Below are 14,885 nucleotides of genomic sequence, written 5' to 3'. Positions count from 1 at the left end.
GTGAAAACGATTACTTTTGTGCCAATCAAATAAGGTCTGAATTTGTCGAATGCAAATACTACTGCAAGCATCTCCTTCTCGATCGTAGTGTAATTTTGCTGTGCAGCGTCCATTGTGCGGCTTGCGTAGTAAATTGCCCTAAACATCTTTTCCTTTCTTTGGCCTAAGACAGCGCCCACTGCATAATCACTTGCATCACACATTAGCTCAAAAGGCTCCTTCCAGTCCGGCACTATCATGATCGGTGCAGTCACCAATGCCATTTTGATTTTCTCGAATGCCTGCAAACAATCATCATCAAATATAAAATTCGACTCTTTTTCAATCAATTTACACATGGGTTTAGTAATCTTAGAAAAATCTCTAATAAATCTACGATAAAACCCCGCATGTCCTAGAAAGCTCCTTATTCCCTTGATGTTCCTTGGTAGGGGAAGTTTTTCGATTGCGACTACTTTAGCTCGGTCCACCTCTAATCCCTTAGAAGACACTTTATGTCCAAGAACAATACCCTCTTGGACCATAAAGTGACACTTCTCCCAATTAAGAACTAAGTTCTTATCTTGACATCTCTGCAAAACAAGGGATATGTTATGTAAACAATGATCAAACGACGAACCAAATACCGAAAAGTCATCCATGAAGACTTCCATTATTTCCTCCATCGTATCTGCAAATATGGCCATCATGCACCTCTGAAAAGTGTCAGGTGCATTGCATAGCCCAAACGGCATTCTCCTAAAAGCAAACGTGCCATAGGGACACGTGAAAGTAGTCTTCTCCTGATCTTCTGGCGCTATAGCAATTTGGTTATAACCTGAATAACCATCTAAAAAGCAATAATGACAATAGCCAGCAAGTCTATCAAGCATTTGATCAATAAAAGGCAGTGGAAAATGATCCTTTCGTGTAGCATTGTTCAACTTTCTATAATCAATACATACGCGCCAACCGGTTACAGTACGAGTAGAAATCAGTTAATCATTTTCGTTTCTAACCACAGTTATTTCACCCTTTTTAGGCACAACTTGTACATGAGATACCCAACTACTATCAGAAATAGCATAAATTACACCAGCATTTAGTAATTTCAGTACCTCATTTTTTACAACTTCTTTCATTGCTGGGTTCAACCTCCTCTAGTGATCCATAGAAGGAGTATATGACTCCTCCATCAAAATTTTATGCATGCATACAGTGGGGCTAATTCCCCTAATATCAGAAATCGACCATCCTAAAGCAGTTTTAAATTTCCTCAATACTCTCAATAATTTATCTTTTTCAGTACAAGTAAGAGAGCAAGAGATGATTATCGGATACGTCGACTTTTCACCTAAAAATGCATATCAAAGGTGACTCGACAGCTTCTTCAACTCAGGGGAAGGAGGTATTACCTTTGTTTGCTCATTTACCTCCAATTCCTCAAGCGGTGCATCCGTTTTTCTTTCTTTCTGTGATGCTTCAAGAGCTATCAGTTGCTCTTTCACTTCCAATTGTCTTTATCAACAGTTCCTGCGGCACTTATCAAACAGCTCTCCATGGGATCCCTAGTTCCTGCACATTCAAGAGACATACATGAGTCTATAATATCAATGCTCTTACAAGTGCTTACCTCATTCGATCCCTTCATGGCGTGATAGATGTTAAAAATGACTGCTTCTCCGCCAACTCTCAGGGTGAGTTCACTCTTGTGCACATCTATCAATGCCCTTCCAGTTGCCAGAAACAGTCTCCCAAAGATTAATGGAGCATCTTGATCTTCTTCCATATCTAAAATCACAAAGTCAGCAAGAAAAATAAATTTATCCACTTTTACCAGTACATCTTCGACGATCCCACGTGGATACGTGAGACTTCTGTCTGCAAGTTGTAAGGTGATAGTGGTAGGTTTGACTTCTCCAAGCTCCAGATCCCTGTAAATAGAAAATGACATCAAATTAATGCTTGCTCCTAAATCACATAAAGCTTTACTACATTTAAAACCATCAATAAAACAAGGAATAGTAAAACTTCCCTGGATCTTTTAATTTCTGTGGTAATTTCTTTTGCAGGATGGCGCTACATTCTTTAGTCAGTTTCCGTGGGGACCCGGACGCTAATTCATGTCTCAATCATTATTAATGTCCAATATAACAATTAAGAAAAGTGGGACTAAATTTTTTTTTTAAATATAAATGCGGAAACGTAATAATGATCTATCTAATATACATGTCAATATAAAAGTACAAGTCATGTACTACATGTATCTATCATAACTAGGTTCAACGACTAGACATCAAGTGCTGAATCCTATTCTGCTTCTGGGCCCGGATCTCCACGCTAACTATCCTCTCTCTTCCTCTTTCTGATCCTGATCCTGTCCCACCTGTTGTCATGCACACATACAAACAAGACAACAGCCGGATAACTCTGGTGAGAATTACATTCCCAGTATAAATCATGTATACATGCAATCATATAACAGATATAAAAGCATGAAATAGATATTCATAACATGTATCAAATCAGAAACGTAAATCAATACAAACTCTGAATATAACATGTATCAAATCCGACACATGAATCAACACAAACTCTGAATCATAGTCAGTGACTCTTGGACTCTGACTCGACTCGTCCTAATCTAGGGATCCCGATCGGAATAAGAACATACACCCACCTACACTCCCGATCGGGGTGGTGACACGTTCTTATTCACGGACTTTGGCTCTTCCCATATCGAACATCAGTAATAGAAGAAACTCCAATTCTATCCACTTCGATATAACCAAACGTCCGGTGTCTTGGCGAATCAGCCACAGACTAGGCACATCAGCCCTGGCATATCGGCCAAACCTCTATGACAATGTGCAATGACTTAGTGACGATTCAATCACTATCGGGTACCTCTGTCACGAGATCAATCGTCTACGACTAGGCGCATCAGCCCATGACTCAATGCATAAATCAATATACCAAAAATGACAATCACGTCAATTGGAAATAATCAATGCAATAAGATGAAGTATGTGATTTTGGGAAACTCAAGTCGAATCGAACTCGAGTAGTGCAATACCGCATCAACATCAATTTATACCTTCCTTTCTGTCACTCTGACTCTGTCGAAGTCTCGAACTCACTGCCTGTCAATATCAATCTGGCAATACCTGCGATACAATATCAGTATATACGAATCAACAATTCATCTGATCTAAATCTGAATAATATCAATATACCCAGAGATACAGTATTAATCAAATATCAATCCCAACATCTCGTGATCGACAACAACATAATTCTGATATCAGATCGGTTTAATCACACTCAAATCAACTCTGAAAATTCATAACAATTTCATACGGTATCTGTTCCTCGATCCGGTTTCGATTATATGATGTCTACTATGTCAAGAACAACATATATCAATCATTTCTGATTCTGACACTATCATAATTTCAAGACATATCGAAACGTAGTAAAACTTATGTCCAGTTGTAGCCTGCGTCGATAGAAACTCGGTGCTGTATTCGGATTTCAATTCGGACGGACGGATCTCCAAAATCTTCAATCATAAATCGAAATCCTTCCTCGGAGCCTTTTCTCGATTCTTATCACTGAATTCTGAAGGAATACACATGTATATATATATCCATTGCATGTCCAGCTACGTGGCCTATTCTCCATGATTTTTAGTCGGCGCTCGGCTTCTTCACTTTAGCTCCTAAAATCTCAATTCATTCAATTAGTCAACGTCTGATTACAGTTATTAAATCTCGGGCATTATATTTCTCCCCCCATTAGATATGATTTCATCCCCGAAATCACAATCCATCACTCGTATATCACAGGTACTCATATCAGATACCAATCAGATACAAGAAGGAGATATATAGAAATTAAGAAGAAACTCATCTCAGATTCTGTCTTCCAAATAGCTTTTTCGATACCCTAACAACTCCATTGAACTTTCAACAACGGAATAGTTTTTCATTCTGAATTATCTTTCTTCTGCTCATTCTGATTCCAAATTTAAAACAATAATTCAAGAAGTATAATATCATAATACAACTTGAAGTAATTCTGATAGAATCGATCTCAGAATACTGGCTATACAACATCCGTATATACCCATCAATAGCTCATAACAAACCAACATCGTCATCCGCCATCAAATCTGTTTAGGCTAAATCAATTCAATATTTAGTCTTCTATCTTAAATATCATTGGTCGTCATCTGATGTTGGCTTATTCAATCTGTCTATACTGAGCTGTCTTCATTTCTTCTAAATCAGCTTCACTTTTCAGTCACATCTCTAATCATATCAGGTCCAATCTCAGGAACCTCAGAGATATCATCTCGATAACGAGGGAATCTGCACTTCTTACCGTACAACGTTTCAAATGGTGCCACCTCGATATTCGTCTGATAGCTGTTGTTGTACAAAACTCACGACATGACATCAATCCTGCCAACTAGTGCTAAAATAAAGCACTACAACTCTAAGCATATTCTCCAAAATCCGGATAATCCACTCTAACTATCCGTCAGTCGGTGAATGATATGCAATACTCAGATATAATCTTGTACCCAACTCTTATTGTACACTTTGCCAAACGTGCAAAGTCAACCAAAATTCATGGTATGATAAAATCAACTCTCGACACTCTGTGTAATCTAATCACTTTTCTGACAGAAATCTCAGTAATATAATCATATATGTACGTCTTCATATACGAGATAGCACTCGCAGACTGGGTCAGTGTGTCACTCCTAACTCAATCAATGCTCAATTCCGAGAGGAATGCGATAGCTTCATCACGATATCCCTGGAAATGTAATCCTATTTCCATTCAGGAATCGACAAGCTATATAACCAATCTCCTGGTTTCTTTCTTTCTGTCTTCATGTAACGGCAATTCAGACAATTCAGTACAACTTCTGCCACATCTAATCTCATTTGCTTCTATCAAAGAAAGCTTTTCAATTTATCATATATCTTTCTGCTATCAGGATGAATACTGAATTAACTCTTGTGCATTTCTGACAATATTAGCCATCTCAAATCCGAAATATCTGGTACAACCCATCGGTTATTCACATACACTATAGTATCACCTACCTGATATTCTGATCGATACTTTGTTCTGACTATCGATAATCAAGTTCTGCCCATTCTGATCAACTTTCTGAACTGTTTCAACTCTCAACATCAGCTCTGATTCGGCTTGTACGGTATCGAGTCTCAACTGTATACAATCTGTATCAAATACTGCGGAAGAAAATAATCATTCTCAAGCAATTCAGAATAACAATCAAATGCAGTAGCCTCCTAACTCATGCAACTACAAGTTTCTGACACTGAGGTCGATCTCAGTCAACTAATCACCGCTTCACTGTACTAAAATCAACAGATATATCATCTTCAGATATAACAAACCCTGAATACAATCTGTCTCAATCAAGATGCATATTTCAACAGTTTCTGTATACAACTTTCCAGTTCCCAGAATATTCAATACAATACTCAGATATTCCACAAAATCAGTTATAATCTTCGAATATACCAGAATATCATAGATCAACTAATCAAAGAATCATCAAAATATTCTGAACACAGAGTTTATCAACTCACAACCATAGCTGATACATCCCTGGTATCAAGTCAAGGCTAAAATCAATCTCCCTGGCTGGAATCAAACTCGGAGTCTCATCTAGGAGAAACATCAGTAACTCTCATGTCACTGGCAAATCAGCCAAGGATAGGCTCGATTTCAGTGAATCAACTGGATATACAAGGAATCTCTCCGCTCCTTTCTATAACAATCGAGTCCTCAATATCACCCCTATCCAAGGAATCTAATCTAAAATACTTATCGTAAAATTTCCATTCATCAGCCATATCCGGTCTGAATTCCACAATCTGTTGGAAATAATCAACGATAATTCTGTACTTGGTCAACATATCAGTCCCAATAATTTAATCACATTCAGATACCCCAAGTACTACATCATCTAACTCAATCTCATATCCGTCATACTGTAGCATACCATGTCTAATAGATATCACTAATACAAAACCTCTCCCAAACAGAAAAGAGATCAATACTACAAGCATATAATAGCTCAATAGACAACGCATATATCAATGCAATTCATTCAAAGAATAATCGTATGGAATGCATTAGTATCATCAATACATATGCAAAATAACCATACAATAAATAAGTACCTGCCACTACCTCGTCAGGTATGTCCTGGCCTTGGTTGTGGTTGAGAAGTCGTCGGTGGTTGGAAAGAGTGAACCACCTGTGATTGTCTTTCAGGCGGTGCCACTGATCCAGATTGTTCTGCTCCCTGAGATCTTCGGGAACCTCTCAGTGGACATACTCTAGCAAAATGTCCTGATCGTTTGCAGATATGGCAACTACCAAATACTCCTTGGCATTGCTCGGTGGGATGTCTCCCTCCGCAAGTTCTGCAATAAACCCCGGTGCAACTCTGACTAGAACCACTGGAACTAGATGAACTGCTTCCTAACTTCTTGAACTGTTTCTTTCGGGCTTTCATGAAATCTTTCTTTCCACCACTGCTACTACCAGTCTCAAGTCCGAGAGGTGGTTGCTGTGGTCTCGATGCTGGAGGTACAAATGAAGCTCCTTTCTATCTCATCAGACTGGCTTCGGCTCTCTTGGCTCTACTCAGAGCATCAACAAAATTATAGGGTCGGCCTGTGTTTACCAATGTCAATATCTCAGGATTCAATCCTTAAACAAACTGATCAGTCACAACTTCATCATTCTCAGCCACGTTAGGAGCAAAACTTAGCAAGGTAGAAAATTGCGCAACATATTCTTCAATGTTTAGCTGACCCTGTTTCAAATTTTTAAATTCTGCCCTCTTATCTTCTCGATACGAAACTGGGAAAAACCTTCGATAAAATTCCACTTTGAAGATTTCCCAAGTAATCACTGTACCACGCTGTTCTAAGACTCCTTTGGTTGTTATCCACCAGCTCTTTGCGATCTCCTGTAACTGATGCCCAATTAGTTTAACTCTACATTCATCCGAGTACTCAAGTGAATCAAACAATATCTCTATATATCTATCCAGCTCTCACAATCAACAGTCGTCTCAGTACCCCTCAGAATCGGCGGTGTCAATGACTGCAACCTCTTCAACTGTATTTCCATCGGAGTTTCTGACACATCCATCTGACTAGTCGAAATACTACCCGATTATGGGATTCTTCGAGGAGGAATATCTGATTACCAAAATAATTAGTAACCAAATACAACAAACCTGTTTCCATCCTCCTCTGATCATCTTACTGCTGATCGAGAATCGGTTCTGATTCATTTTCAAATAATACAAATTCCCAATCAAATCAGATAAATAGGTAAACATGTATTAAAGCAGTAAATCATGCTAGCAATCAAAAGCAAGAAAGAAAACATCACTCTACCCCGCTCACTAGCTTCAATCTCAATCTAAAGGATCTATAGCTCTGATACCACCTGCTGTGGGGACCCGGACGCTAATTCATGTCTCAATCATTATTAATGTCCAATATAACAATTAAGAAAAGTGGGACTAAATTTTTTTTTAAATATAAATGCGGAAACGTAATAATGATCTATCTAATATACATGTCAATATAAAAGTACAAGTCATGTACTACATGTATCTATCATAACTAGGTTCAACGACTAGACATCAAGTGCTGAATCCTATTCTGCTTCTGGGCCCGGATCTCCACGCTAACTATCCTCTCTCTTCCTCTTTCTGATCTGATCCTGTCCCACCTGTTGTCATGCACACATACAAACAAGACAACAGCCGGATAACTCTGGTGAGAATTACATTCCCAGTATAAATCATGTATACATGCAATCATATAACAGATATAAAAGCATGAAATAGATATTCATAACATGTATCAAATCAGAAACGTAAATCAATACAAACTCTGAATATAACATGTATCAAATCCGACACATGAATCAACACAAACTCTGAATCACACTCAGTGACTCTTGGACTCTGACTCGACTCGTCCTAATCTAGGGATCCCGATCGGAATAAGAACATACACCCACCTACACTCCCGATCGGGGTGGTGGCACGTTCTTATTCACGGACTTTGGCTCTTTCCATATCGAACATCAGTAATAGAAGAAACTCCAATTCTATCCACTTCGATATAACCAAACGTTCGGTGTCTTGGCGAATCAGCCACAGACTAGGCACATCAGCCCTGGCATATCGGCCAAACCTCTATGACAATGTGCAATGGCTTAGTGACGATTCAATCACTATCGGGTACCTCTGTCACGAGATCAATCGTCTACGACTAGGCGCATCAGCCCATGACTCAATGCATAAATCAATATACCAAAAATGACAATCACGTCAATTGCAAATACTCAATGCAATAAGATGAAGTATGTGATTTTGGGAAACTCAAGTCGAATCGAACTCGAGTAGTGCAATACCGCATCAACATCAATTTATACCTTCTTTTCTGTCACTCTGACTCTGTCGAAGTCTCGAACTCACTGCCTGTCAATATCAATCTGGCAATACCTGACGATACAATATCAGTATATACGAATCAACAATTCATCTGATCTAAATCTGAATAATATCAATATACCCAGCGATACAGTATTAATCAAATATCAATCCCAACATCTCGTGATCGACAACAACATAATTCTGATATCAGATCGGTTTAATCACACTCAAATCAACTCTGAAAATTCATAACAATTTCATACGGTATCTGTTCCTCGATTCGGTTTCGATTATACGATGTCTACTATGTCAAGAACAACATATATCAATCATATCTGATTCTGACACTATCATAATTTCAAGACATATCGAAACGTAGTAAAACTTATGTCCAGTTGTAGCCTGCGTCGATAGAAACTCGGTGCTGTATTCGGATTTCAATTCGGACGGACGGATCTCCAAAATCTTCAATCATAAATCGAAATCCTTCCTCGGAGCCTTTTCTCGATTCTTATCACTGAATTCTGAAGGAATACACATGTATATATATATCCATTGCATGTCCAGCTACGTGGCCTATTCTCCATGATTTTTATTCGGCTCTCGGCTTCTTCACTTTAGCTCCTAAAATCTCAATTCTGTCAATTAGTCAACGTCTGATTACAGTAATTAAATCTCGGGCATTACAGTTTCACAGTCTCAAAATCCTGCAACTTCCTCTTCTTAAACATCACATCTTTAATAAATTTTGCATAATTCGGCATTTGCTCTAAAGCATCAGCAAATGGTATGTTGATGTGTATCTTCTTAAAGATCTCCAAAAATTTTGCAAGCAGATCATCCAATATACTAATTCGGTTCTTTACTTTTACATTTTTAATGATTACAAACATGTTTTGTATTGATTTAAATTCGAGTATGAACTAATTCAATTTTCTAGAGATTGATGTAGTCTTGGGTTACCTTATGTTATTGACGTGAGGTAAAATTGCATGTTAGAAATTTTTTTCTAGCAATTTTTTTTATTGCTCAGTAGTTATTTTGATTCTTTTTGTCATGGATAAGTAAAATGTGTGACCGATGATGAAAACTAAATTGCGGTCCTGAAATATATATGTGTTCATGATAACTTAGGAGTCACAATTATTTTGCACTGTCGTGTTTGTTGATACTACCGTTGCCTAGAGACAAGTTGCATGCCTGTGATGCTAAATAGATGAGGGAGATCTGATTTTTAGTATTTCTTGCATGACATTGATTGACACTTTTGCAAACATAGAAATGATCTAGGCAATTTTTTTCACAATATCTTTGGGCATTTGTTCTTTGTTTACTATCAATTGTAGCCCTTTGAGCTTCGAATTAACTGAGATGCTGAGAATTTCTTTTGTACCCACCTCGTATATCATATTTTTTTGTTTGTTGAACAAACGCACGTGGTTAGTTGGTATGAGTTGACTAATGGATTGACGGAAATCTAGAACTTGCTTGAACATTTTTCGAGGCGAAATACGGATAATATGTGACATAGGAATGATTTAGGCAATCTTTGGAGCCGTTTTGAGCCTTTGAGCCTACCAAATGAACATGAAATATCCCTAGTGTCCCATTTTGAGCCTATTAAAAATCAAGTGGTGTATGTCAATGACATACAATTAGCCCCCACTTGTATCTATTCTACATCCCACAACGACTACCTAATGAAGCTTACACTTATTGTCTTATCTAATTTTGAGAGAAATAAGTTCATGGGTGTTGTAATGATTTAAATACTCCTTGAATAGAAAAAAAAAGTTAAATGTGCTAAAAGGAGTTGAAAAGAAAAAAAAATGTGTGAATCAAAAGTGGTGTAAAAGAAAATATATGGGAGATGAAGGATATGAATGAGAAGAAAGCAATAAAGTGATGTTGAATGAAATGATAGTGAAAATGATGAAGATTTGATTATTTCTCTCAAATTTTGATTTCCATACCCTTTATTGTAGCCGTGAGCCTGTGCCTAACATTACAAGCCTACAAGACCTATTAACCTTGTCACATTTATCCAATATACTAGTGGAGAAAAGTTGTTTAAGTCAAGCCTATGGATACCTGAAAAACATTGTCAATGAGTATAGACTTTAATCACTTGCGTGCAAGCATCTCATTGTGTGATTTCATCATTGGCATTATTGTGTTGACCATCTTTCGAGCCAAATAATCACCGATAAAGTCCTATGTGATCTGTGAATGTGAATTTATATTTTAATGGAGTGTGAGTTGAACTGAACTAATGATTTCTTGATTCTGTAAGGCGAATGGGCATTACGACTCTATTTGAGCATTCGATGGGGTAAACAAACATTGTCATAACACACACACGTGACTCTTGGGAAATCGTGAATTACATGAAAGTAGATAAGTCGGAGGTCAATATCACTTTTCGCATATCCATGACTTTAATAGTGTGAGTAAATTTTTCCTTATTTATTAGCTTTTATTCTATTTTGCTCGGGACTAGCAAAAGTTCAAGTTTGGAGGGTTTGATAAGTGCAAGATTTGCACTTAATTTATATTAAATTACATCTTGAATTATGCTTGTTTCGAACAGAATTATGCGTTTTTGTTTGTTTTAATTGTCTTTTCAGGAATGGAAAAAAAAGCGGACACGGAGCCAAGTGAGCCAAGAAAACATGTGCACAACCAACACACTGTCGGACAGAACCTTGCGCGCAGCTGCGCAAGATCACGCGCAGCCGCGCGCACTTACATGACAGAATCGGCCAGAGACTTGCGCGAGGCCGTGCCACATCACGCGCAGGCACGCGCGCACCAATACATGCGGGAACCAGTAGCTCGCGCGCCACCGCAAGACATCATGCGCGACCGCGCGCGCACCGAAGAACATAAAGTCCCGAGAGGCACGCGCGGCAGAACCACAACTCGCGACCGCGCGTGCGCAGCAGCAAGCCACACGACAGAACATCGAGCACAGCCGCGCGAGATCATGCGCCACCGCGCGCGCCGAGTGTCCAGAATCGTATATAATGCGCGAGTTAGGTCAGAAAAAGAGAGAGCCGCCTAAGGAGAAATCACACGCACCAATCGAGCCGTCATTGGAGAAAAGCACAAAAAATCGGAGCGCATACACGAGACGAAGATTCAGAGTGCGAAGAACTGTCACAAATACAAAGAACAACGGATCCGGGGACGGAGACGACACTTCGGATTTGTTATCTTTTCCTTCGCTTTCTATATTCTACTGTGTAGCGATGTCTACACTTACGAATATGTCTTGTTTTCGCTTGGATTTTGTGATGAACTAAATTTTCATTCTAGAGAATGATGTAGCTTTGTGAATACGATAATTTGACATGGTTATTTTATATGATTTAATTCTATTTTATATTTAATTGTGTTTCTCCGTGTTTATTTCTCTGCAATTTACTGGCCATAAATTATTTGTTGTTTGATTAATTCTATAACTCGGGAGAGGGACTAGGATTATAGATCATTAGAGACACATCGTTGAATGTTTATAGCGTTCGGAAGGCGTATAACTTTAGCGAGACTTAGGTAAGAACATTGTTTGCAATTATCAATTAAACTTAGATTTTATTATTAATAATTGAATCGAAGTTTGATTGATACAATTTATTCGTCACTTGGGAAAGGGGGAATAAAATAATTAAGTGTTCTTGGTCATTACATAATTGGAATTCGTGAATATAAAGTTAACTGAGAATAATTATCGTGGAAACTTGGTGAATTCATTTCTCTAGATATCTTCTCTCATTCTTATTTCTCAATTCGCTGATTAGATTAATTATTTGTTTTCAATTAATTCGTTTAAGTAAACCAAATCTCTTTTGATCTTTCTAAATAAAGTTGAGGGCATGGAAGGGCGACCGTGGCTAATCCTGTGCCGGCTCTCATGATCGATCCATATATTATTTTTCCCAAGTCAACAGATTTGCCCATCAAAATAGCAAAGACAAGTGAAACTTTGTCTTTGGTTACATCGTGGTAGTGCGAGGATGGGAGAACCCGAGCCAACACGAACGATTTCCACGCACTTGCATTGGGGCTCATCTCGGATTTCTTCAGAGAGATTGGAGCATCGGGCGAGCAACGACTGTTGCAGTTGAATGAGATGGAGGAATTCAGGAATGATGCATACGAAAGTGCTAAGATATACAAAGAAAAGACCAAGAAATGGCACGACAAGCAGATTCTTCGACGAGACTTCGAACCAGGGCAACAGGTGTTATTATTCAATTCTCGACTGAGGTTGTTTCATGGTAAGTTAAAATCACGATGGTCTGGACAATTCACAGTGGAAACAGTGTACCCACATGGTGCAATTGAGTTAAAGTGCAACAATGGTCAGACATTTAAAGTAAATGGTCAAAGGGTCAAGCATTACTTTGGAAATGAAGTGCGACACATGGAAAACATCCCAATGGGAGAACCAAAGTAGACAGGAAAAAGTCAGGCTGATGACGTTAAACCAAGCGCTGTGTGGGAGGCAACCCACATTTATTTATTTTTGCATTCCTTTTGTTTTTATTATTTTATTTCCATTTCTTAATTTTATTAATTTTAACTTTCTCAATTCAAGTATTAATTTGCATTTTGTTATGTTTGCTGGTATTTAAAAAAAAGTCAAAGTTTATGGACAGGATGTTCCGCGCATATGCGCAATTTATTTTCGCGCACATGCGCGAGTATGGCAGAAGGTTTGGCGCATATGCGCCATTAAGGACGCGCATATGCGCGAGGATACAGGGTACTCAACTCGGAAGGCAGAGACATCGGCGCATATGCGCGATTTATTTTCGCGCACATGCGCGACTATGGCAGAGACATTGGCGCATATGCGCCATTAATGGACGCGCATATGCGCGAGAGTCCACACGCGAACAGTAACCTCGGCGCATATGCGCTGCTTTAGGGCACGCATATGCGCCCGACCTGTTATAAAAAAAAATAGAGGACTCGCGACCATTTTCAGAAAACAGCCGCCCTCCCTCACCAAAAGCACTGAACCCTCGTCTAAAACACCACCGATTGCCGCCGCCTCTCGAAGAAAGCCGACCGCCGCCCTAAATTATCACCGTGACTCCGACCACGTCTCCTAATTCCGGCCATTCTCTGGTACAAGTAAGGGTTTTAACCAAATCTTGTTCAATTTTTCGGCGTACGGAATATTGTGTTCGATCTATTTGGGGAGTGTTTGATATCGTCAAGTGTGTCTCTAGAGATTGGTTTGTTTTCTCTCACTTTTGATTCCCTATCCTCATTTGTAGCCATTAGCCATAGCCTAACGTTATAAGCTTAAAAGACCTATTAACCGAGTCACGCGTACCCAATATACTAGTGGAGAAGAGTTGCCAAAGTTAAGCCTATGGACACTTGAGAAATGTCGTCGATAGACATAGAATTTGATTGTGTACATGTGCGCACCTCATGATATTGGACTTTGTTTGGTTAATGATTGTCCTCATATTACCACTTTGTTTAGCCAAATGTTACCCTATAAGTCCTGTTGATTTGTGAAGGTGAATGGCGCGCGAGCCTCTGTCTCGCTGCAATGATTGAGAGCGCGCGGTCGGGCGAGATGTTGCGCGGCCACGCGCGAGCTTCTGTTCTGCCCACGGGTTCTGAGCGTGCTGGTGCGCGAGATGCTGCGTGGTGGCGCGCATGCATCTGTCCAAACTCATTTTTTTTTAAATACCTACAAAAATAAAAAAGATTCAAATTAATACTTGGACAGAGAAAATTTAAAATAAAAAATTTTGAAATAAATTAGTAAAACGAATGCTAAAAATAATTGTGGGTTGCCTCCCACACAGCGCTTGGTTTAACGTCGTCAGCCCGACTGTCACCAGTCTGTTCATTATGGTTCGGCCCACTTGACACTGTCGATATTCCTTACTTCAGTCCCATAGTACGGCTTAACTCGCTGTCCATTCACCTTGAAGGTTCTCCCATCACTGCACTTTAGCTCGATAGCCCCATAAGGATACACTGTTTCCACAACAAATGGTCCTGACCAATGCGACATCAACTTACCAGGAAACAACTTCAGACGCGAATTGAATAACAGTACTTGCTGTCCCGGTTTGAGCTCCTTTCGGACAATGATTTTCTCATGCCACTTCTTAGTCTTCTCTTTGTAGATCTTGGCATTTTCATAAGCGTCATTTCGGAATTCATCCATCTCACTTAACTGCAGTTTTCTAACATCTCCCGAAGCTTGCAAATCAAAATTTAATTTCTTTACGGCCCAAAATACTCTATGCTCCAATTCCAACGGCAAATGACATGCTTTACCAAAGACCAGCCTATAGGGAGACATCCCAATAGGTGTCTTAAACACAGTCCGATAGGCTACAATGCATCATCTAAC

General features: G+C 39.1%; 2 protein-coding genes across 2 annotated transcripts; one reads left to right on the top strand and one right to left on the bottom strand.

The window, feature by feature from the left end:
* Positions 1-1,483: 1,483 nt before the first annotated feature.
* LOC142537786 (uncharacterized) lies at positions 1,484-1,933 on the bottom strand. The gene has a single exon (XM_075643280.1). The coding sequence runs from the start codon at positions 1,931-1,933 to the stop codon at positions 1,484-1,486; it is 450 nt and encodes a 149-aa protein (XP_075499395.1).
* Positions 1,934-12,626: 10,693 nt separating this feature from the next.
* On the top strand, positions 12,627-12,953 carry LOC142537785 (uncharacterized). The gene has a single exon (XM_075643279.1). The coding sequence runs from the start codon at positions 12,627-12,629 to the stop codon at positions 12,951-12,953; it is 327 nt and encodes a 108-aa protein (XP_075499394.1).
* The last annotated feature ends 1,932 nt before the right edge of the window (positions 12,954-14,885 follow it).

Source organism: Primulina tabacum, chromosome 2 (assembly GCF_025594145.1).
Source record: "Primulina tabacum isolate GXHZ01 chromosome 2, ASM2559414v2, whole genome shotgun sequence".
In the NCBI taxonomy this organism is placed as follows: domain Eukaryota; kingdom Viridiplantae; phylum Streptophyta; class Magnoliopsida; order Lamiales; family Gesneriaceae; genus Primulina; species Primulina tabacum.
Note: the sequence above shows the minus strand (reverse complement) of the source record. Positions and strands in the feature narration are given on the sequence as shown.